General features: G+C 45.0%; 2 protein-coding genes across 2 annotated transcripts in view; one reads left to right on the top strand and one right to left on the bottom strand.

The window, feature by feature from the left end:
- RTN4IP1 (reticulon 4 interacting protein 1) overlaps window positions 1-896 on the bottom strand; it is a 32,041-nt gene extending 31,145 nt beyond the window's left edge. Inside the window, exon 1 of the mRNA XM_066607870.1 lies at window positions 407-896. Within this exon, the coding sequence (XP_066463967.1) occupies window positions 407-665 (259 nt within the window). The 5' untranslated portion in view covers window positions 666-896. The remainder of the gene's footprint in view (window positions 1-406) is intronic.
- Window positions 897-960: 64 nt separating this feature from the next.
- QRSL1 (glutaminyl-tRNA amidotransferase subunit QRSL1) overlaps window positions 961-24,020 on the top strand; it is a 56,256-nt gene continuing 33,196 nt past the window's right edge. Inside the window, exons 1-4 of the mRNA XM_066607856.1 lie at window positions 961-1,089; window positions 6,319-6,478; window positions 9,019-9,117; window positions 15,387-15,483. Coding sequence (XP_066463953.1) covers window positions 1,066-1,089; window positions 6,319-6,478; window positions 9,019-9,117; window positions 15,387-15,483 — 380 coding nt within the window. The 5' untranslated portion in view covers window positions 961-1,065. The remainder of the gene's footprint in view (window positions 1,090-6,318; window positions 6,479-9,018; window positions 9,118-15,386; window positions 15,484-24,020) is intronic.

Genomic DNA, 24,020 nt, shown 5'->3' with positions numbered 1-24,020 from the left:
CGAGCGCTGCCGTCACCGCTAAGGTCGTTAACACTCGTGCAGAGCGTTCACATTGTGGGTCGCTGGGTTCTTGGCGGTTTCTGGCTCAGCACCCCATTTTCTTTGTGAAGCGGGGAGTGTTTACACTCAACGAGAAGCCCGCGATCCAGCGATTGTTTTTATGCTGAGTGAAGGTCAGCGGTAACGACCTGCAGATGAACAGTGAGCGGTGTTTTTTTTTGCATTGACGTATTGATTATCCCTCATATTCGTTTGCACAAATTTTGAGCAATAATCATTGGGTGTAAATGGGCCATTAGTGAAGTGGCATCGGGGCCTGCTGGCACCTGCGGTCACCACTATGTATCTGTGCCCCGGACTCAGCGCTGCCGGACTGTAGTGCATGCGGCTCACAGACGGCACTTACTTCTCATGTTCACGTCGATGGGATTGACGCTGGCAGCGTGGACTTTAATGATCACCTCATTGGGATAATTTAGAATTGGAAACAGCAGGTTGTCACTGAAGCGCAGGACGTCGTTGCCCCCATACTTGTCGATGATCCAGGCGGGCATCACCGTCCTCCTCCTGCAGGAGGAGTGGAGCCCCCTGTCGGTAGCAGTATCTGCTCTTAGTCTGGGGCGCCTGCACAGAAGGGGGACAGCCCTCCTCCATAGCACATTCATCCTGCAGGACTACAGCAACCCGGTTACACGCAGCGTCCAACAGCCGCACATGCTGCTTCCTGTCAATGAAAGGAGCAATATAGTCAGACCTGCCAGCGAGTCAGTGCCGGACTGCCACACTATACCCCCAGAGCAGGTGTAAGCCCGGGTGACCCCTGCGCCCAGCACTTCTGCTTTGGTTTTCCCACACTTCTTGTCCCCACTGTCCTCTGTCACTTCCGTGTTCCGAGCCTCGTTTCCACGCTGTCCAATCACAGCATTCAATACTAAACTATCAACCAATCGGATACTCTCTAGTTCCTTGTCACTTATTTGCCAACCAACACATGGCAGCGCCCTGCGCGCTCACCGGTCGGCGGTGTTTGTAGTGGCTGGCAGGGCTATAGCGGCTCTGTACGGGATGCTGGGCAGCGGTGTGCGGGAGGTGAGTACACGGGGGAGGTATTACTTTGTATTTAGTGTTAGTTCTCCTGCCCACACCCTGTAGCATGCTCTGGTGGGGGCTTCTGTCACCTGCACTAGAGCGCCCCATCTTACCCCCAGGCCTGATTCACACAAGTGTATTGTGCGCTCAGTACTCAGAGAATGCATCCCATTGATTTCCGTGGGCTCTTCATGTACATGTATTTTGTGTGCATATTTTAGTTGCGCAAAAAAAAAGGCTGCATGCCGTATCATCCTGGTATTATCCTGGCGCACATACTGAGCTCATTACACTAATTGGCCATCTCAATGGCCGGGAGCATCGCAGTGGTTCTTGTGTGCATTACTGTGCGTGATTTGGGCGCGCAAAAAGCGCAGTAAAAACACACTTGCACACGCAAATACACGCTGCCCTTTCTGCCAAAACGCAGCGCAAATGCTCATGTGATTGTGGTCTAATGCATATTGAAGGACAGGTGCTGCGCGGCAAAGTGGCTGCTGCGGCTACTGGAAATACCATCCAATGGCGGCCAAATAAGTGGGCGTTACATGGGCCAACTATCATCTGAAGAGTCACTAAAGTAAACAAACGGCTGCTGATTGCGTGTTTTTAGGCAGAGCAATCGATCAATTATTCAATTTAACGATCACTAAATACATTTTCACAGCCTGAGGGCGCGGTCACACGAGCGTAGGCGTATTTACGTTCGCACGTGCGCAGCGTTTAATCGCCGGAAAGAACGTTTTTCGCCGATCACGACCAGCGCTAGAAAGCGTATTATCGTTTGTTCCTACTTTGCAAACGGTCTTTTCGGCGATCGAATATGCGTTGGCGCGTATTTCGGTCGCATATGTTCCGTTTTTTTTCGGGTTGCCGTTTTTACGCGCCGTAAAATCGCCCGTGCGAACGAATACATTGGAAACCATTGCCTCAGATGGTCACGTTTATACGATTGGGCGCAAAAACGCGCCGTTTATGCGCTCGTGTGAACGCACCCTCAGAACATATGTGACCGAAATACGCGCCAACGCATATTCGATGGCCGAAAAGAGAGTTTGCAAAGTAGGAACAAACGATAATACGCTTTCTAGCTCTGGTCATGATCGCCGAAAAACGTTCTTTCCGGCGATTAAACGCTGCGCACGTGCAAACATAAATATGCCTACGCTCGTGTGACCGCGCCCTGAAATATCGTTAATTAACTAATTAGGGGGGTGAGCTTCTGTGCGGGGCGTGGGTTTTGAGATTTGGACTGCTGCTCGTTGGTTGGCAAGTCCACTGAGCACAAATAAATCCATTGAGCGGTCTTCAGCACTTGTGAACACTCTGCTGCGGTCTCTCCGCCCGCAGCGCTAGTACTGTCTGCTCCGACGGTCGCTGTGCCCACAGACTCCGTTCAGTCACTGATAATCATAAATTAATGTTAGTTTTCAGATAGTTTTGCTCTGTTGTAGTAGTTTTAGTTTTGTCAACACTTTTATATAGTCATGGCTTGTTAACCCGTTAGTGACGGCCAATACGCCTACTTACTGACCCCACAGCATGCTCTATTTCTCTGTGTACCACCCAGCATGTGCCCTATACATTGGTATAGGCAGCACATGAAACGCTGTCCATTCTCAATACTTTAATGTACTGAAAAACTTTAAAAAAAAAAAAGTTTTAGTTGGTAGATCTGCATTTTTCATTTCACTCCATCTTGGGAGGAAGGGTGGTGGCGGCGGTAATCCTTGTTCCTGCAGTGTGCACACTGCAGCCAAAACGACTTGATCCCTTTATTCTGTGGGTGAGCAGTGAGCACCATTACTAGGATCCCAAATTTATAGTTTTATTTATTTGCTGTACTACTTAAAAAAAAAAATGAAGTATCTTTGGAAAAAAAATAAAGTCCTATTCTGCTGCCATCTTCAAACAGCCATAACTTTTTTTATTTTTCTGTTGAAATAGTTGTGCGAGGGCTCATTTTTTTTGCAGGATATCCTGTAGTTTCTATTGGTACCATTTTGGAGTCTATAGGACTTTTTTGATCACTTTTTATTAAAATTTTTTCTTGGAGATAGGGGATCCTGCTCCATACAAACCCTAAACCTCCATGACCTAACTATACGTTCTGGAGCATTAAAGGGGTTCTGACACGAATAAGGTTTTTATGCTTTAACAGCCATTGTTCCCTGGTCTGCCTAATGGACACAGGGAACCCACGATTTTTGGTGTGCTAAAGCATAAAACCAAATACTTACCGGGATTGCACGGCGGTGCAGAAGACAGGTGCCCTCTGACAGTAGTCAGGACGAGCCACCTCTCCACTGTGCAAGCGCAGAACTCTGAGTTCGCAAGGACGGACAGGCCGCCCACAGCAAGCACTGCTTGTGATGTGGCGACCGTCCGTTCACCTCGGAAGTGGCTGATGGAGCAGGAAGTGGTCCCCAATGGAGGGGACATGCGTGATGATCGCTCCTGGCAAGGTAAGTACTTTTTTTTTTTTTTTCATGTCAGAACCCGTTTAAGAGGGTTAAACAGACTGTAGGCTAGGCCATAAATTATAGACCAGAAGCGAGTGTAAGTCCACCATATGTGGAACATGGTTCCTTGGTCAGAACAACCCCTGAAACATGAGAGGAGGTAATATCAAAAACATAATCCATTATCCTTGCTGGCAACAGATACCATCTCAGTAGCGCCTTATAAGCTGATTCTAGACAAGTGGTATCAATTGAGCAACCATAAATCCTTTTGTGCCAGGCATCAGGGTCCCCAAGTCTAAAGGCCCATTTACACTGGGCGAGTGTTGGGCAAACAATGCCCGACAGTCATCCCGGTGTCTCTGCGCTCCTGCACAGGAGCTAGCAGAGCTGGCTGGTTCATGGAGCGGCCAGCAGGGGGGTGGGGCAGTGCAGGAAATTTCTCTCCTCTCGCTCCCGCAGCCATTGACATAACACAGTGGCGGTTCACTACTGAACAGTGGCTGTTTAAACTTAACGATAAGCGTCATCGCTAATGTTCTATGCAGCATAAAAGATGAACGATAAAGCTCATCGTGCAGTGAGAGGAGAGAAATCTCCTGCACTCCCCCACCTCCCTGATGGCCGCTCTGTGACCCAGCCAGCCGTGCTAGCTCCCTGCAGGAGCGCAGGGATAAAGGGACAAGTGTCGGGCATCATTTGTCCGACACTCATCCAGTGTAAATGGGCCTTAAGTGAAGTCTTGTTCCCATGCCGAAATATGAGGATGTCAGGACGAGTGTAAAAACCGTACTTACTCAGTATGGAATAGAGAATCAACATTACACCTGGGGAATGGGGAGAGTAGACACACTTGCTTCAATGGGATAAACTTGTTAAAGTCTTGTGCTTGATGCACGAAACTCGCATGCATATGAACTTTATTCTTTTAAATGGACTTCTTCACATGAGCGATTTTTCTTTTTCTATCGTTTAGCATTCTCTCGGAACACCTTGCCCATTATTTTCAGTGGAACTTTAAAACACATCGCATGGACTCACACCTGAGATCCTCTGACACGCGTGACACGCACTCTGGAGGATCGCAATGTCACAGAAGTCATGCAAGGCATTTTTAAATGAAAAATGCCTCGCATTCATGTGAAAAATGCACGTTGCAAGCTATATATTGGGCAGAGTTTCTCAGGCTGTATTGCGCTATTTTGTCTGGGATTTTGTGCCAGAAGCTTTGAACGGAACCTAAGACACAGATAATAACACGGCCTTAGGCCTTGTTCACATAGATGTGATTTGCGTCCCTGTACTGTCAGTGTCCAACAGGCTTTTTTGCTGCTCTTACCGGTGAGTTTCCTTTCAGAATGGCTCAGTGCAGCTGCACCCCATAACTGTGCTGGCAGTCCCTTTCCCTTACGTCCATCCGTGCATTGTGCCTCCCTCTGGAGTGTGCACATACATTGACAATGGGATGCCTTTCCTGACCTTAGTCGCATTCTCTGTTATGCCTGGCGGCATCGTGAGCGTCCCTGCATAGACAGTGAGCTATCCAAGTTCCTGCAGTCCGTCTTGGCTGCTGCAGATGGATTCTCCTTCTAGTGAGCAGTAGACCGCAAGGTGAAACGGAGAAACTTTAAATGATTTTTTTTGAGTGGAAAATCACCATTTTTGGGTAATGATATAAATACAATCGCACGAACATCATCTTTCATTGAGGATAACATGTTTGAAACAACAGTGACCACTTAAAGCAGAACTAGGTTTTCGGATGACTTTTTGGCATAAGTTCTAATGTGTACATAAGGAAAACAATAATTTCTGGCTATTAGAAGTTCTCGATTTCTGTAGGCTCTGTTTCTATTAGCCTCCTTCCTGTCATGAGCTCAGGAAAAAAATATCTGTTATGATGTCTGCGGTACAAAGCACACATACATAGAGGAGTGTAGCACACCCCCATAAGCAGCAGCAGCATGGAGGTCGCTGTATAGGAGTACTGAGCAGTGTAACTATGAATTCAGCACTGGAGTGAGATAAAACACTTACTAGAAGATGCAGCAGTGTCTCTTTGTGTCTGTCATCCTGTGTCTCCCTCCAACAGCTCCTTCCTCTGCCTCTCCATAGACTTCTATGGGCTACAGTTGTAATATGATCTGTCTGTGTATAGATTTTATCAATATATTCGCGCCACTCTCACACAGGTTTTTTTTTTTTGTTTTTTTTTTTTTTTACAGCATGTAATGCGCATTTTTGACTTGTTGTTTAACTGCTGTACTAAGCTGCATTCATTTCAGTTGGGTCTCTCATGAACGCGTAAGCCAGCGTTTGTAAGGCACACTAAATCGAATTCTATTTTTCAGCATTTTAGCACTTTTTTTTTACGCTATTTGTCATCCATTGAATAGGGAACGCTAAAAACTCTGTCAAGCGCGGTGTACTGCGTTTTTAACGCTGCTTATTATACCACCGGATGGGAAAATACAAATGGGGACATCATCATCTTACTTTGCCTGAGTTGTTGCTGCACAAAATATGCAGTAAAAACGCAGGCAAACGCTCAAAAAATGTTAAATAAAATGCAGCGTTTTTGCAAACGCCTGTGTGGCAGTGGCGTCAGAGTGAGTGCTCCGAGCCGGAGGCCGGGGAGGAGAAGTGAAGAAATACATTTTTCTCTGACAACAAATTTTTGCTTCTACTATTGATTTGTGAAGAAATTGTTACTTTTTATATACATAAAACTCAGAATATTTTATCATGTTTGTCTTGTTTTCAACAGGCAGCTGCTGCCTTAAGACTTGGGCAACTGACCCCCACAGAGTTGTGCCAGAAGAGTCTATCTCTTATTAAGGAAACCTCATTTCTCAATGCTTACATAACTGTAACCGAAGAGCTTGCTCTTAAGCAAGCAGCAGAAGCAGACAAGCGCTTTCAGCAAGGTAGGGGTTAATGCAAGAAGGGATATGTTTACTCTACTCATATTAGTCTTGTAGAGAACATAGAAGATGTTGAAACTACTATGCAAAGTCACGAATTCCAGAATGAATTATTCCTGGACCTTTGTTTAACCCTTTAAAGACAGCCAATTTGCCTTTTGATGGCAGCCATTGAGGGGCTTTATTCTGCAGACCCGTCTTTTGATGGCGCTTCATTAGAAGTACAGAAGTGCGCTCGGCTGTCGCTTGACAGCAGGGCACTTGCTCCAATATCGGGTAACAGAGAATGTGAATTCTCGGTGTTAAACCATTTACATGCTGCAGTGAATGTGACCACGGCATATAAGTGACTGTCAGAGGTAAGGGGTCCCTCTGTCACCCATTGGACCCCTGCAAAGTGATCCTGGGTTCCCGATGAGTTGCCATACCACCCAGAGGTCTGCCAGCTACGGTAGCTAGGATTTCTAATGCACTACTATACAGAAGTATAGTAGTGTATTAGAAGAGTGATAAAATACGCTGATAATCAAGTCCCTAAGTGGAATAAAAATAGAAAGTCTTAAGAAAAAAGAAACGTCAAAACCCCACCTTTTCCCCTTTTACTATGCAAAAATAAAAATAAAAAATCACATGTGGTATCACTAAGTTCATAATGACCCAAAGAAAAAATTGTTAGTTCAATATTTAACCCGCACAGTGCATGCCATGGAAAGAAATTACAGAAACCTAGACAAAATTAGCTATTTTCGCCATCTCGCTTTACAAAAAACAGAATAGAATGTGATCAAAGAGTGGCATGGATCAACAAATGCTACCATTAAAATGTACAAATCATCTCGCAAAAAAACTCTCATAACCCCATTGACAAAAAATAAAAAATGTTATAGGCCTTTGAATGCAGCAATAACCAAACAAAAAATACATTTAAAAAAGTGTCCAATAGTTGCAAAAAGTCTAAAGTTCATCCAAAAAAAAAACAAGGCTACGACACTTGGAATGCGGCAACACAAAAACAAATCTTTAAAAAAAAAAAGTTTTTTCGTGTACAAAAATAGCAAGACATAAAAACTGTTTATAAACTTGGTGTCACCAGAATCGTTATCACGCAGAGAGTAATGTTATCACATTAGTTTTTTTGTACACTGAAGATTGTAAAAATGAAACCCAAAAAACAAATGATAGAATTTCTTTTTTTTTTTTTCCCCAATCCCCCTAAAAAGAATTGATAAGTTATTCAGTACATTATATTTACCTCAAAATGATGCCAATAGAAAATACAACTTGTCCTGCCAAAATCAAGCCCTCATATGGCTACATTGCCGAAAATGTTTTGGAATTTATGGATCCTGGAATGTGACAATGGAAAAAACTGAAAAAATTTGTTGGTTATCAGGCCACTTCCACATGGGTGTTTTTCTCGCGATGCGACAGTACTACAAATCGCCTGTATGTGAAGCCTATGCTTTCCAATGGGTTCCTTCACATTAGCGATGTTTTGTAGGCTGCTACATTGCGAGGAAAAAAATTACAACGTGCTGGATATTGCCATAATTTGCAATGTTTGGTAGCCCATGTTTCACTATGGAGCCTTCCTTTCTGTTGCATTGCATCGCACAAAAATGCGGTTTTCGTGTGCTGCGATGCACTTTTACAGTAGGAAATCTTACTGTTTCCCCTGAAATAACCTTGGCTGCATTAAAACAAAACAATACATCACCAAAGAGGCGCTGTCCGGCTCCACCGCATGTCTCCTTTACCTCCGGCACACTTTTCTGTAGTCTTCAGCCAGTGCTTCCTGGTCAGGGGGTTCAAAAACCCCGCTTCCAGGAAGCACCGGCTCTAATTGGCTGAGCCGCGGCACTCGAGAACCAATCACTTTAGTGCTCGATGAACCAATCACAGCCATTCAATGCAATGCCTGTGATTGGTTCATTGAGTGCTGCAGTGGTTGGCTGAGCCGTGACGCTCAAGAACCAATCAGAGCCAATGCTTTCTGAATGGGGGTTTTTGAACCTCTGACTAGGAAGCGTTCGATGAAAACTACAAGCAAGTGTGCCAAGGACCTTTCTGTTTGTGTACATATTATACTACCCTGTTTCCCTGAAAATAAGACATACCCTGAAAATAAGACATAGCATGATCCTCCAGAATTTTTGAGGATGCAAAATGATTTTTCAGGCTTTTTGAGGATGCTTGAAATATAAGCTCTATTCCAAAATTAAGCCCTGCTAACAGTTAATTTAAAAAGTCAATTTAAATAGTGTCCAGACAGCTATACATGTGAAAAGGTTAAACCTTTTTGAACAAAAATTAATAAAAGACACTGTCTTATTTTCGGGGAAACACCGTAGGCTATGAGGTAGGTCATGTGATATAAGAGATCTAGATTTATTGCAGTAAAAGAGGCGCCATAGCTTGCTGTTGATGATCTCATGATTTGATTAAAACAAATGTATATTTTGATAGTAGACCTTTCTGATGTACCAACGTGCTTTCTTCCAGGCTTCCTAATCTTGTGTTTCATTGTTTACTTTTACTTACAGGAAAGCCCCTTGGGGTTTTAGATGGAATTCCTATTGCAATTAAAGACAACTTTAGCACTAAAAATATAGAGACAACATGTGCATCAAAAATGTTAAAAGGTAAATCTTTTTTAGATTAAGCATGACTGTAAAAAGGTATATTTGTAAGGCTATGCTATCACTACTGTCTGGAGGTCCATCATCATATCCACCACTTGTGAGCTCAAGAATACTGTAGCATGCAGCTCTATGTTTGCCATTAAAATGATTGAAATCTCGATGCAACCCTATTAGTCAGGAGGATCTGACGTATATGGTTACCACCAATGCCCTTGGTGTCTTCCCAGTTTTGTTGCATTACAACATGGAATTAAAATTAAGTTTAATTTGAACTTGATGTAATGGACCTGACAAAATGCTTCAAATTGTTACATTGGAGCTGGCTTGATGGCTGCATGAAGGGGATGTGTTTAGTGCAGCTCCTGGAAACACTCGTTTTATAGCCCTTCTCTGTGGCAATCCTTCTTCCGAAGTGCCCTATAAAGCCTCTGAGGGAATCCTGTTTGGCTCCACCATCATTTAATCAGCAGGTGTCTTCTGTGGATGTCCAACTTGCTGCCTTTGTGTGGGTAGGACTGTATTTGTGCATATAGTAGGGGCCATATCTTTAGCTTCCCTGGACTATTGCATAGTACAAGGCATTGATGCTACACCACTACTCTGGGTAAGTTAGCTGGCGGACTGTGCCTTTAAGGACTCAGTAGTCCTTTATGATTGATTCTTGCTTGCATGGAACTGGGACTGACCTAACTCATCCAGTATCTCGTTTTGCTTAAATCTTTAGTAAGGACATCTTGCTAGTCCACTATGGTTCACACCATTAGGGGTATGGATCTGCACTGTTAAATAGGACGTTTTTTGAGGGATTAGACTTAGTATGGTTATTATTTACTTGTTTCTCTTGGTATGTTATGTGTGTTGCTGTGTTTTATGCCTGGCAGTGTCTCGCCCCATCTGCTCATACCTCTGATCTTGTTGACAATCTTAGGGTCTACCTGGTTAATTTTACACCACTAACACTCCATTTAGATGGGTCCTATGTTACGCAAGCGATGCCGACAATCGGGAGCTAGTATCGCTGGCTCACAATGGTGTGGCTGGAGGAGATTTCTCTCCTCGCTCTTCCTCACCCTTTTCCATTGACTTGACGTAGCAGCCCTTCAGTACTGAACAGCTGCTATTTACACTGAACGATGATCGTTCATCATTTATGCTGTATAAACAATGGACGATGAGCTGATTGTTCAGTTTAAATGGCAGCCTTTAGTATTGAACGGCTGCTATGTTAAGTGATTGGAGAGGGGCGGTGAAGCGCGAGGATAGAAATCTCCTTCTCAGAAGTCTACGAGCACCGGTGGTGAATATTGACCTTAGTAATGCAGGAGCTGCTTTGGTCAGGGCCATCAGGGGTTCTTATGAGGGTTTGAATCATTTATTATATAGGTTCAGCCCACCTCACTCTGAATTACTCCCCAAGATATCCATGGGTCCCACTTATTCTTCTAAAACCCCTTTATGGATGAATCCACACCTTCACTTTTTTTCCCTCCCGTGTGCCTATTGGAGACAAATAGGAGTCACATTTTTGTTTCATGTACTCTTGGATGATTTTGAGTTCCTGCCACAGGCAGAGATTAATGATGGATTTCAAGTTGCCCATCTTGGTCTTCTATTTTATCTCCAGCTTCAGTATACTTTTCAGGCTCAGTTTGACTGCCCTCTTTGAGCTCTAGAAACTTATTAGTACCCCAGATCTTTGGCAAACCCTTGATGCAGTTACATATATTTCTCCAGTGGTAGGTAATAAGCCTTTTGATAGGGCTTACTTAAGATGGAGTGTAGATATCCCTGATTTGACGTCGACCTCTGTGGACTGGAAAGAAGCGGAGAACTCCTACCGTAATTGATGCCCGTGATCTCCTTATACAAGTCAAGTTTCTTAATAGAATTTACTACACTCCTGTTAGGCTTAAAAAGATCGGAGCCTCTACCTCAGATCTTTGATTTTGATGCCTAGCCTCAGAGGGTACTTTCTTCATTCAGTATGATCATGTCCGAGGCTTTTCTCCTTCTGGAGAGAAGTCATTGATTTTATGTACTCCAACTCTCATCTGCCCTATGCTAAGTTCTGAATTTTTATGAAGTTAAAAAAAAATCAGATGAATTATCATACTGAATTTAGGAGTACAAATTTATGACCATATTTGATACCCTCAAGAACGGAATGAACCTCAGCCCGGGATTCCTGCATAAGTGAAAAATATGAAAGATCTGAAGGAGGTCAAGAAGGATCATAAAACTGTCACATTCCTGAGCTCAATGGACTGATTAAGTATTTATTTCTCAGCTCAGTTTGTCTGTTTTAAGTTTTTAGTGCAAAACAGTCTCAAATTTCTGCGTGTGAACATTTGTATTTCAATTGAGAGGGGAGTTCTCTCTGAATTTGTATATTATATATGTGCCCCATCCAAACCAGTTCCATTTTAGCCTGAGGAAGGATCGATAGAAGAGCCGAAAGCTTGCTGTAACATCATGTATTTTTGTTAGTCATTAACCCCTTCAGTGGCACGCCCGGAAATTTTCCAGGACAAGCTCCACTGCCCATAGTGATATAGCCTGGAAGATTTCCTAGCTATGTTTCACTATGGGACCTGCAGAGCACAATGCTATAAGCTGTGGCATTGTGCTCTGCCTTCACAGTCCCACAGAGAACAGTGCAGGACTTAAAAAAAGAAGCAGAAAGATATAACCGATCTGCCAGCAACTTCACGATTCTTTTTTTTAAACACCTGCACTGTTTTGTTTACAGGTTGCTACGGAGACCATCGGCTTCTCAGAAGCCGGCAGATGGTCCCCGTGGCAGGGAGAGCTGGTGATCGGCTGTCAGAGGATAGCCGGGCATCAGCTCTTACAGAAGGAACGAAGAAAACCTTGGGTCTCTGCTGTTTAACCCTTTACATGCCACGGTCTATGCGACCGCAGCATGTAAAGGGCTGTCCCCATCGGGTCAGTACGATTACTGTAATACCAAACTTTTATTTTTATATAATTTTTTTTTTTTGCTGCAGTACTTGTATTTTTTTTTTTTTTTTTTTCAGAAGGTCCCCGGCTGCCTAGCAACCGCACAGCGTCCCGCAATCGTCTTGCGGGACACTGTACGGGCCCACTGAACGTCGGGTGTCTGCTGTTCTTACAGCGGACACCCGACGGCAGCAGTTCCGACGAGCGGCGCCGCTCGTCGTAACTGCTGCCGCCGGGTGTCCACTGTAAGAACAGTCGGCACCCAACGTTGTATGGAGCAGGATCCACCCGCGATTCTGCTCCATACAAACATTTGTTCGGACATAAGAACAAAAGTACTTGCAAACAGACTCCTGGAACAGAACCTGTTCGCAAGTAGGGGAGTATCTGTACTTTTGATAGATCGGACGTTTATGGACACGGCGATAGCAAATATGTATTTTTTTTTTTATTATAGATAAGGCAAAAGGAGGGTGATTTAAACTTGTACACTTTTATTTCTTTTTTTTACAATTAATAAAACTTTATTGATCTTATTTTACTTTTTTTAAGCCCCCCTGGGGGACCACAACTAGCGATGCTTTGAGCACTCCTGCAGTATGACGTAATGCCGTACGATTGCAGTTATTGCCCGCGGGTGTCAGCTGTAAAAAACAGCTGATGGCCGCGCTGTATGAAGAGAAGTCACGCCTCTATCTCTATTCATATATACCCCGACGCTGCAGGACGTAAATGTATGTCCTGAAGCGGGAAGGGGTTAATCTGCAGGGTGCACGGCATGGTAAAAAATTTTTTTAAACGGGACAAAAATCTCACCATACAAAAAATGGAATAAAAAAGTGATCAAAATGCTGCACAGATCAACAAATGGTACTAATAAAAAGTACAACTCATTCCGCAAAATAAAAACCCTTACACAGCTCCGTTGATTTAAAAAAAAATGAAAATGCTAGGAGTCTTTGAATGCAGCGATTAAAAAATAATCTTTTTTTTTTTTTTTAAACTGTGAAAAAGAAAAAACTATTACAATTTGGTATTGGCATAATCGTACTGGCCTGTAAAATTACTTTAATATATTATTTATACTGCTCAGAGAATGCAGTGAAAAAAAAAAAAAAAAAACATGCCAGAATTGCAGATTTTGTTAATCTTGCCCCTAGAAAAAAATGGAATAAAAAGCGATCTAAATTTTACATGTTCCTAAAAATTAGATAAATGAAGACAAGAGTTCATCCCGCAAAAACCGAGGCCTTCTAGGGCTCTGGCAATGGAAAAATAAAAATAATCTGGCTCTTGGAATGTGGCGACACAAACGCAAACCCTTAAGAAAAAAAAATGTTTTAAATGTACAGAAATAGTAAAACATAAAAAAAACGTATAAACTTGGTATCGCCGGGATCGCGCTGACTCAAATAATTTTATCACAATATTTAGGCCTCGTTCACATAGGCTACAAAATCATTGCTATGTTTTGTAGCCTGGAAGAACCCATTGGGGACAATGGGCATCACATGCATGCATTTTTGTAGTGCTTCAAAATTGAGCGGTTTTTTTTTGTAGCTGTGTGAATACGGCCTTATTCTGCACACTGAACGCTGTAACAATTAAATCCAAAAAGCAAATGCCACAATTTCTTTTTTTCCCTCAATCTCCCTATAATTTATTTATTTTTTTTAAAGTTATGCAATACATTATATGTACCCAAAAATGAGGCCATCAAAAAGTACAACTTGTCCCGCAAAAAACAAGCCCACATATGCCGTGTCAATGGAAAAATGAAAAAGTTATGGCTCTTGGAACGCAGCTGGAAAATTAGTTGAAATTAAATGATTGGCCCATTTAAAAAAACCTGCCCTGGTGGGTACGACAGGGGGGGTAGGAAACCCGCCACTGAAGGGGTTAAAAGGTATCATATCTACAAGATTGCTTTCTTTCTCTCACTGAGAACAATCACACTTTATAGCCTGAAAGAACCCATTGGAAACCATGGGCTTCACATACATGTGTTTTTATAGTATGGTCCAGGGAGCATATGATAAAATCGTTTTTAGCTTTCCACTCTTTGTGCCAAGAAGATTATTATTATGGCTTGGAAATTCCCCGATGCCCTCTCAATCGCACACTAGATCCAACTTGTAAATACTCCAGCATACAAAATTTTATTTCTTTGTAGGAAATGTCCTTGCAAATTTGAAAAAGTTTGGTTTCGTTGGGTGGCACTGAGCGGTACCATAGATCTTAAGAAGCCGTGTAATTAGTTGAATACTGCCCCCTATGTGCAATCCGTGTCATATGATGTCAGTATAAATTGAAAGGCACCCAAGTCTGAAACACCACTAAACAAGTAACATGAAGACCAAGGAGCTATCCAAACAGGTCAGATACAAAGCTGTAGAGAAGTATCAATCCGGGGTTGGGTTATATAAAAATATCCCAAACTTTGAACATCCAATGAAGCAGCAGTCTAACACAATGGAAAGACTATGGCATGTGTAAAAACCTGACGAGCAGAAGACTACCCACCAAAGATCATAGACTAAGCAAGGAGGGCATTAATCACATATTAATCAAAGACTAATAAAAACCCTGAAGGAGCACAAAAGATCCATAGCGAAGATGGAAATATCTGTCAATAGGACCACTATAGGCTGTACACTCCCCTCCATGGAAGAGTGGCCATAAAGCTCCAAACGTGTTCTCTTAAACAGCATGTGGCAAACTCATGGAAGAACGTTTTCTAGTAAGGTTAGACTAAGGTTGGTCTTCATGGGTAATGTTATATGTAGTGCAAACCCAAGCTTCCTATCATGCCATGAACGCCATTCCCACAGTGAGGCACGGTGGTGGCAGCATCATGCCTTGTACAAACTCTTTATCTGTAGGGACTGCAAAACTGGTCCGCACTAAACGAAAGATGGATGGCAGTAAATGCAGGGCAATTCTTCAGGAAAACCTGTTAGTCTGACAGAGATTTGAGACTGGGACAAAGGATCTAAGGGTGCGTTCACATGGAGTGGTTTGGATGTGTTAAAAATCATACCAAATCCATATCTGCTAAAGGCCTAATGTACACGGGCGTATTTGCACTGCGGAATCCGGAGCTTCGGATCCCGCAGCAAATACAGCCCATAGGACATTTTGATAGAACTGCGATATTCCGCTTGCGGGGTGACAATTGTGGCATGTCCTATTCTAGCATGGTGTTTGTGGCTTTTGTTATGAGCTGCGGCCTCTATGCAGATGTGAGCTGTTTGTGCAAATGTACCTGACAACATTGTTTGTTCCATTTATTTATTTATTTTCGTCAGGTTATATTCCCCCCTACAATGCAACAGTTGTCCAGAGGCTTTTTGACCAAGGAGCAGTTCTTATGGGAAAGACCAATCTGGATGAATTTGCTATGGGGTAAGTAGTTTATAATATGACTGTCTGCATTCCTTGATGAAATCTTACTTTGCTTATAGTCTATTTATTTATTTTTTTACCTTGAGATCCACATTGTGCACTGAAGATGGTCAGGAGCCACTTTCAACCCTTTCATCCCCCAGTTGGCAGATGTACATATAGGCGTCGTTCACTGTCCCTTGCTTTCCTCTGTTTTGCTGCAGAAAAACATAAAACTGCACACCATAAGTAATGCACAGATACAATAGGATAGGATTCCAGTGTAAAATCCTTTCAGTCACAAATATGTCTAGTTATGTATATACAAACAAATCAATGAAAAAGGTTCAAATCCATGAAAAGATCACAGAAAGAGGCCATACTTACTGACAGAGGTACAAGGACAGGTGCAAACAAATTCCCAGCAACAAGCAGAGCAGGCAAAATGCTATATAGGAGAGTGCAAAATAGTAACATACTAGTAGTTATTAGGAAATTATAGTACCAGTGTTTCTGGTGGCACAGTGCCACACAGCTGTGCTACATGGTACGTCCATTATGATCCCCATGCATCACACACACAGCTCTACTATATCCATGCTGATTCCCACACATTACACACACAGCTCTACTACATGCCGCATACAGTTCTACTACATCCATTTTGATTCCCACACATTACACACAGCCTACTACATCCATCTTGATTCTCACACATTACGCACACCGCACATCTGCTACATCCTGATTCACATACACACAGCTCTGCTACATGGTACATCCATTATGATACCCACACATCACACACAGCTCTGCTACATCCTGATTCACACACACAGCTCTACTACATCCATCCTGACCCAACACATTACACACACAGTTCTACTACATCCATCCTGATTCACACACATGACACACACAGCTCTGCTACATCAACATCCATCCTGATTTCCACAAGTCACCAGACTCCTGGATGCAGTGATAAGCCCCTGGTCATGTGATTCCTGACTCCACCCATAAACATGATCATATGACAGTGATGTCATCACAGGTCCTGTTGGCTTATCCAGTATACAGTACTTTCTACTAAACTGCACAATGGCTTCTCCCACAGCAGTGACATCACCGCAGATCCTTCAGCCCACCGGATCTGTGGTGGCAGTAGGTTGGTGTCTTCTGCCAGGACCGCTGAGTTGTGTCTGAGGTTATAACGGTTTAGTTGTATTCTCATTTTGTTATTTTTGTCCTCCCCTTTTCAAGAGCCCTAACTGTGGTGTTCTTCTGTTGGTCAGGCTCTATGTTTTATATATGTTGTAGGACTTTTGATGATGTCACCAGGGGCGGAGCATCAGAAGCACTCGCATACATAGTAATGGACAAGTGGTCGTTAGTAGTTTGACAGCCAATAGCACATCTTCCATACATTGGAGGACTGCTTACTGTTATAGTTGCAAACGGATAAGGCTTGTATAGGGTGACCGTCGTACAGACGTGTAGTTCGCCATGCAGGCTTACACCCTATTAGCTTCCTAGTATACCACACAACACTGACGTACTTTGTATAGACTATTTAAAATCTGAAGTTATGATCCATCACAAAGTTGCAAGATTTAGGCCTCTTGCACACGGGCGACAAAGTTGCGTGATTTTGTCATGTTGCTACAATGCTGCAAATTGCATGTATGTGAAGCCCATGCTTTCCTATGGGTTCCTTCACACATTCGATGTTTTGATATGCCTGCGACTCGTGAGATTTTATAGCCCATGTTTCCCTATGGAGCCTTCCCCTCTGTTGCATCGCATGAAAACGCGATTTTCGTGCGGTTCGATGCAACTTTGACAGTAGAAAATCCTACTGTTAAAGCCTAATCTAAGCCCTAGCTGCAAAAAACACATACATCACCTTACAAGCAGTTTCTCCCTGACACTTAGCCAATCGCAGTCAGTGCTCGATGAATGGCTGTGATTGAACCAAGGGGAAGAGAAACAATGTCGGGGACCGAAAAGAAGCTGCAGCGGTGCCCTGTGACAGCCCAGAGAGGTGATGTATACTTTTTTTTTTTTTCTTCAGCTACAGGTTATTTTAGGGGTAGGGTTTATATTTCAATTCCCCCCGAAAATCCTTGCATGTGATGCTACAAAGTGGCGCGGCTTTGTAGCACTACAAAATCGCGGTATTGCTGCGAAAAGGCGCAAAGAAGTGCTCTCACAACTTTGACCAAGCAGCAACTCAGGGAGGCTTTTCTGTTTTTTTTTGTTTTTTTTTTGTTTGTGACCCCCCCCCCCCCTTCCCCTTTTATTCAGCTGCCATATGGCACAGTTTTTCAGGAAGTGAGACTCTGGAATAGGGGAACACAGGTGTAAAGGTTATCTGGGTAGAAATGGTAACCCCGGTCCAGTAGTGGATGTCTTAATTCCCATGCAATCCTTCCTGTAATTTCCAGAAGGGGGGCATTCAGAGGGCTCAATTTTGGTGTCATTCCCTTCATAAATCCTAAGTTTTTGAGTGTACTCTGATGTACTCTCACACAAAGCACAGAACTTGCTGTTCTCTCCATGTGCTGTGTGTAGAAAACATAGTAGCAGAAGTCTTCACTAGAGTTGCGCGAACGTACTCTGTCGAGCTTGATGCTCGTTCGAGTTTTTGGCACCTCTTCGCTGTGACGTGCCTGTTTTGGCCCCTCCCTGCCGCGACGCAGCGCGCGTCATTGGCAAATTTTTTGTCTGGCAGGAAGGAGAGAGAACGAGAACACACACACACATGAGCCAAGAAAAAAAAAAAAGCTCGGGACCCGGCGTCCCACATGCAAAAATGCTCGAGTCTCCCATTGTAGTCAATGGGGTTCGTTACTCGAGTAGAGCTCCCGAATTTTACGAAAAGCTCGACTCAAATAACGAGCATTTGGGTGCTCACTCACCTCTAGTCTTCACGTATCACCTCATAAAGAACTGAGAAATAGATATACAGCTTATAGAGAGGAATACTGTTGAGAAATACAGGATACAAGTTATACAATGGCCAGATATAGTGTTACTCCTCATCTACACACACAGCAGCTTATTATGAAAAGGCATGCTCTAAATAACCTGTATATCTTTGGGGTGTTACTATTGCAGCGGTACCTGTTGTTATATTATTACTATGTTTTTTTTATTTTAGAAAATAAAAACCTGAATTTTTTTAAATATTGTTTTTATTTTAGTAAGCATTATTAATCTTTTTTCAATTAAATGATATTTATTGGAAATTTTTTTTTTTTAAATATATTTTTTTAACATGAACATTATAAACTCTCGATTGCCTCCCCCCTCAATTCTTTCATGCATTACCACTGATCACAATAGGCCAGGTCAGTAAAAGAAGCTCCTATTAAAGTCCAAGTGTCGCCTCTACTGTAGAGCAACTGTTCGTATAACAAATGTGTAGGTTTTGAGTCTCCTGTGTATATTTCTTCTGTCCATATCCTTTTGTAAGGGCATTCTTTAGAATTCCTAGAGATGTTCATAAATGGTTATCTTTTACTTATCACTTTTACCTAACTATTAGGTTTTCCATTTAATTACATTGGAAAATATTGTCACATATTCAGAACTGACGGACATAGGTGAGGTTATAAGTAATCATATCCATTATCACACTTCGCAGAAATTCCTACCTGATTCATCTCTAAGGGTGCATTTTGACTGAAAGATGATCGCTCAAAAATCACTCAAACTACAGTTTGAGTGACAGTTTTGTACGATCATATTCGCATAACTCTAAGTAGCTAATTAGCTACTTAAAGGTCCATTTACACGGGACGAATGTCGGGCAAATGATGCCCGACACTTGTCCCTGTGTTTCCTCGCTCCCGCATGGGACCTAGCAGAGCTGGCTCGCTCACGGAGCGGCCAGCAGAGGGGCGGGTCAGTGCAGGAGATTTCTCTCCTCTCACTCCCCCAACCCCCTCCATTGAGTTAACACAGTGGCTGTTCACTACTAAACGGCCGCTGTTTAAACTGAACCATGAGCTCATTGCTCATGTAGCATAAACGATGAGCAACACACAGGGACAAGTGTTGGGCACCGTTTGCCCAATATTTGTCCCGTGTGAATGGACCCTAAGAGTTATGCAGGCAGAGCAGGACACTGCTATGATAGCTCAGAGAACAATGCAGCTGTTTTGTATATGCAAACAGCTGCTTTGTTCTTGCGGTGTCCCACTGAGCTGCTAGCTCCAAGAAACAGCAGGAGCGCTGACACCTCTTTTGTTCTCAGAGTTTTCAGCTGGTATCCCGCTGGGAAGTCCCAGCGGGGTACCAGCTGAAAGAATGCCATCAGTGCCACCCGCTGAGAAAATCAGCCTTAGGCACTGATGATGATCATCACTAATTTCTAGAAATGATCGATGAACGAACAGTGCACGATGGCAGCCCATTTAGACAGAACGATTATCACTTAAAAGATTGCTTTTGAGCGATAATCATTGTGTCATTTAGACTTTAGGTAAATTTGCAATTTGTATAGTCTTCATATCCTTCTCCAGTGTATTCCACTCGCAATTAATGATATTGATATCCTCTCAGTTGAACATTGCTTAACAAATTCTGAGGGGCCACCCCAGGGGCGCTCAACCACTTCTTCCATATCCTGTCAAAATCCTATCCTGTTTTACGTTTAAGATATATTCCTTTCTCCCACGGAAGAAGACCGTTAAGCATGGGGCCTCTTCATCTAACCAGTGTTGAGCTATGAATAGGAGCCTCGCTATTGCGATTTGTTCCTGTTCTTCCACTGGTAATATACACACTAAGGCTGGGTTCACACAGGGCAGATTTGCTGTGGTTTTACCGCGGATTGCCGTTGCATATCCGCACTGCGGCAAAACTGCTGCGTTTGCAGTGCAATGCAGCACAAATGAGATTTGCCAAAAAGCTGTTCTCACAGGACGGATTTTTTCCGCACAGCCGCAGTGCGGAAATGCAACTGCGTCACGGTTTTAAAAGATGCAGCATGTTCATTCTTTGGTCTTTTCCGCAGCGCTTTTTTGTCCATAGACCTTTCTGGATGCAGCCAAATACGCGACAAAAAGTAAAGAAGCGCTGCGGAAAAAAACGCTTGCGGATTTTTCCGCACGAAAATCCGCAAGCCCAAATTAATCTTTGAAGCGGTTTTGCCGCAGAAGCAGTTCTGCGGCAAAACTGCAACAGAAAAATCGCGGCAAAACCGCGGCAAATCTGCCCTTTGTGAACCCAGCCTAATGGTGTAAAATCCAAGTCAATCCCATATACACTGTTAATCGGGGTATGTATTTCTGTCCAATATCTGTTCAGCTTTGGACATCACCACATCTGCATTAACCTTGTGATTTGAGTCTTACAACATATTCAGAGGAGATTTATCTCTCACCTCTATGTTCTATAGAGAGGCAGGAATATGATCTAACTGTGACAATCTATGTGACTCACTTAGTGATAATTTAGGAGTGATCTGTAAGCTTTTATCCCATTGTAAATCTTCAATAGGGCCAATATGCCTCCAGTTTACTATTAGCCATAATCGGATTTAGCGAATTTAAATATCTCTGCAAATAGTCGTTGACCAATGATATTTTCCCTATGGTACAGGAGAATGTGCCAATAATATCTACCAATATATTAGAGATTTTATCTCTGTGGAGATCAGTTCTGTCTGGTAAGCAAAATGCCAAATAGAAGTATGCAGCATCTAAGCCTCAATCCTCATACTATCCCTAGTCTTCCGCCAAATGTTATGCATAAGGGAAAGTGTGGGGAGTAGTTGGGCATTACACTTCAAATAAATGTGCTTCATTAAAATGTTTTTTAAGAATCCGGTAACTAGGATCTTGTATTTCTTCCAATTTACCATCCTCTAAGATAGTGATTCCCAACCGGGGTGCTGCGAGAGGCTGCCAGGGGTGCTGTGGCTCTCTGGCTGGAAATCATATCGGTAGTGGTGTATCTTGACACCACCGGATGGTAGGGGTGTGACAGGGATAAGATAGAGGGATGGCCGTGTCACACCTCTACGTGGTGATTGGCTCTTTGTCACTGTGCTGTAACGAACTTTTTGCAGTGGACTACCAGTGTTGCCCCCACCGGACTCTCATCGGCGCTGCTGTCCCCCCTGCCGGCATTCTGAATACTGGCCTCTGCTGCCCTTCCCCCTGCGGCCGCTACAGCTGGGGCCGCTGACAGCACTCTCACCCTCTATGTTGGCTCCCAAGTACGGTGCCATCTCCCCTGCCACCGTGGTCCAAAGTGCTGTCCGCTCTCCTTGCACCTGGGTTCTCTGCTGCTGACAGGACTCTGACACAGGATTTAGCCTCCCATGTCCCCCTGCATTCGGTGCAGCCGGCCCCGCTTACAGTGCTGTGACGCTCCGTGTGGGCTCCCATATGCGCTCCCGTCCACCCTGCCGCCGCGGTCATCACTCTTCTCCTGCATTGCGGGTAGCTTCCTGGTGGCATCAAGATACACCAGTACAAGGAGGGGGTAAGTATATGGGTTGGGGGAGTTAATGACATTACTGGGAAGGGGGGTTGATGTCCATACTGGGGAGGGGACTGTCATTATTGTGGGGGGGGGGGGGGTTGGTTAATGTCTTTACTGTGGGGAGAGGGGTTAATGTCATGACTACGGGAGGGGGTTAATGATTTTACTAGGCAAGTGGGTTAATATTGTTACTGGAAGAGGTTAATATTTTTGCGGGGTCTACTGTGGGGTTTTTATTACTACTGGGGTCACAATAGGGGTTGCTATAACTACTGGGGCAGCAATAGGGGTCGCTATAACTACTGGAGTCGCTATTACTACTGGGGCAGCAATAGGGGTCGCTATAACTACTGGAGTCGCTATTACTACTGGGGCAGCAATAGGGGTCGCTATAACTACTGGAGTTGCTATTACAACTGGGGCCGCAATAGGGGGTCGTTATTACAACTGGGGCCGCAATAGGAGTCGCTATTACAACTGGGGCCGCAAGAGGGGTCGCTACTGCAACCTTGGGCCGCAAGAGGGGTCGCTACTGCAACCTTGGGCCGCAAGAGGGGTCGCTACTGCAACCTTGGGCCGCAAGAGGGGTCGCTACTGCAACCTTGGGCCGCAAGAGGGGTCGCTACTGCAACCTTGGGCCGCAAGAGGGGTCGCTACTGCAACCTTGGGCCGCAAGAGGGGTCGCTACTGCAACCTTGGGCCGCAAGAGGGGTCGCTACTGCAACCTTGGGCCGCAAGAGGGGGTCGCTACTGCAACCTTGGGCCGCAAGAGGGGGTCGCTACTGCAACCTTGGGCCGCAAGAGGGGGTCGCTACTGCAACCTTGGGCCGCAAGAGGGGGTCGCTACTGCAACCTTGGGCCGCAAGAGGGGGTCGCTACTGCAACCTTGGGCCGCAAGAGGGGGTCGCTACTGCAACCTTGGGCCGCAAGAGGGGGTCGCTACTGCAACCTTGGGCCGCAAGAGGGGGTCGCTACTGCAACCTTGGGCCGCAAGAGGGGGTCGCTACTGCAACCTTGGGCCGCAAGAGGGGGTCGCTACTGCAACCTTGGGCCGCAAGAGGGGGTCGCTACTGCAACCTTGGGCCGCAAGAGGGGGTCGCTACTGCAACCTTGGGCCGCAAGAGGGGGTCGCTACTGCAACCTTGGGCCGCAAGAGGGGGTCGCTACTGCAACCTTGGGCCGCAAGAGGGGGTCGCTACTGCAACCTTGGGCCGCAAGAGGGGGTCGCTACTGCAACCTTGGGCCGCAAGAGGGGGTCGCTACTGCAACCTTGGGCCGCAAGAGGGGGTCGCTACTGCAACCTTGGGCCGCAAGAGGGGGTCGCTACTGCAACCTTGGGCCGCAAGAGGGGGTCGCTACTGCAACCTTGGGCCGCAAGAGGGGGTCGCTACTGCAACCTTGGGCCGCAAGAGGGGGTCGCTACTGCAACCTTGGGCCGCAAGAGGGGGTCGCTACTGCAACCTTGGGCCGCAAGAGGGGGTCGCTACTGCAACCTTGGGCCGCAAGAGGGGGTCGCTACTGCAACCTTGGGCCGCAAGAGGGGGTCGCTACTGCAACCTTGGGCCGCAAGAGGGGGTCGCTACTGCAACCTTGGGCCGCAAGAGGGGGTCGCTACTGCAACCTTGGGCCGCAAGAGGGGGTCGCTACTGCAACCTTGGGCCGCAAGAGGGGGTCGCTACTGCAACCTTGGGCCGCAAGAGGGGGTCGCTACTGCAACCTTGGGCCGCAAGAGGGGGTCGCTACTGCAACCTTGGGCCGCAAGAGGGGGTCGCTACTGCAACCTTGGGCCGCAAGAGGGGGTCGCTACTGCAACCTTGGGCCGCAAGAGGGGGTCGCTACTGCAACCTTGGGCCGCAAGAGGGGGTCGCTACTGCAACCTTGGGCCGCAAGAGGGGGTCGCTACTGCAACCTTGGGCCGCAAGAGGGGGTCGCTACTGCAACCTTGGGCCGCAAGAGGGGGTCGCTACTGCAACCTTGGGCCGCAAGAGGGGGTCGCTACTGCAACCTTGGGCCGCAAGAGGGGGTCGCTACTGCAACCTTGGGCCGCAAGAGGGGGTCGCTAC

The sequence above is a fragment of the Eleutherodactylus coqui genome, chromosome 1 (genome assembly GCF_035609145.1).
Source record: "Eleutherodactylus coqui strain aEleCoq1 chromosome 1, aEleCoq1.hap1, whole genome shotgun sequence".
Classification (NCBI taxonomy): Eukaryota; Metazoa; Chordata; class Amphibia; order Anura; family Eleutherodactylidae; genus Eleutherodactylus; species Eleutherodactylus coqui.
The sequence above is the reverse complement of the archived record's forward strand: the minus strand, read 5'-3'. Positions and strand labels throughout refer to the sequence as shown.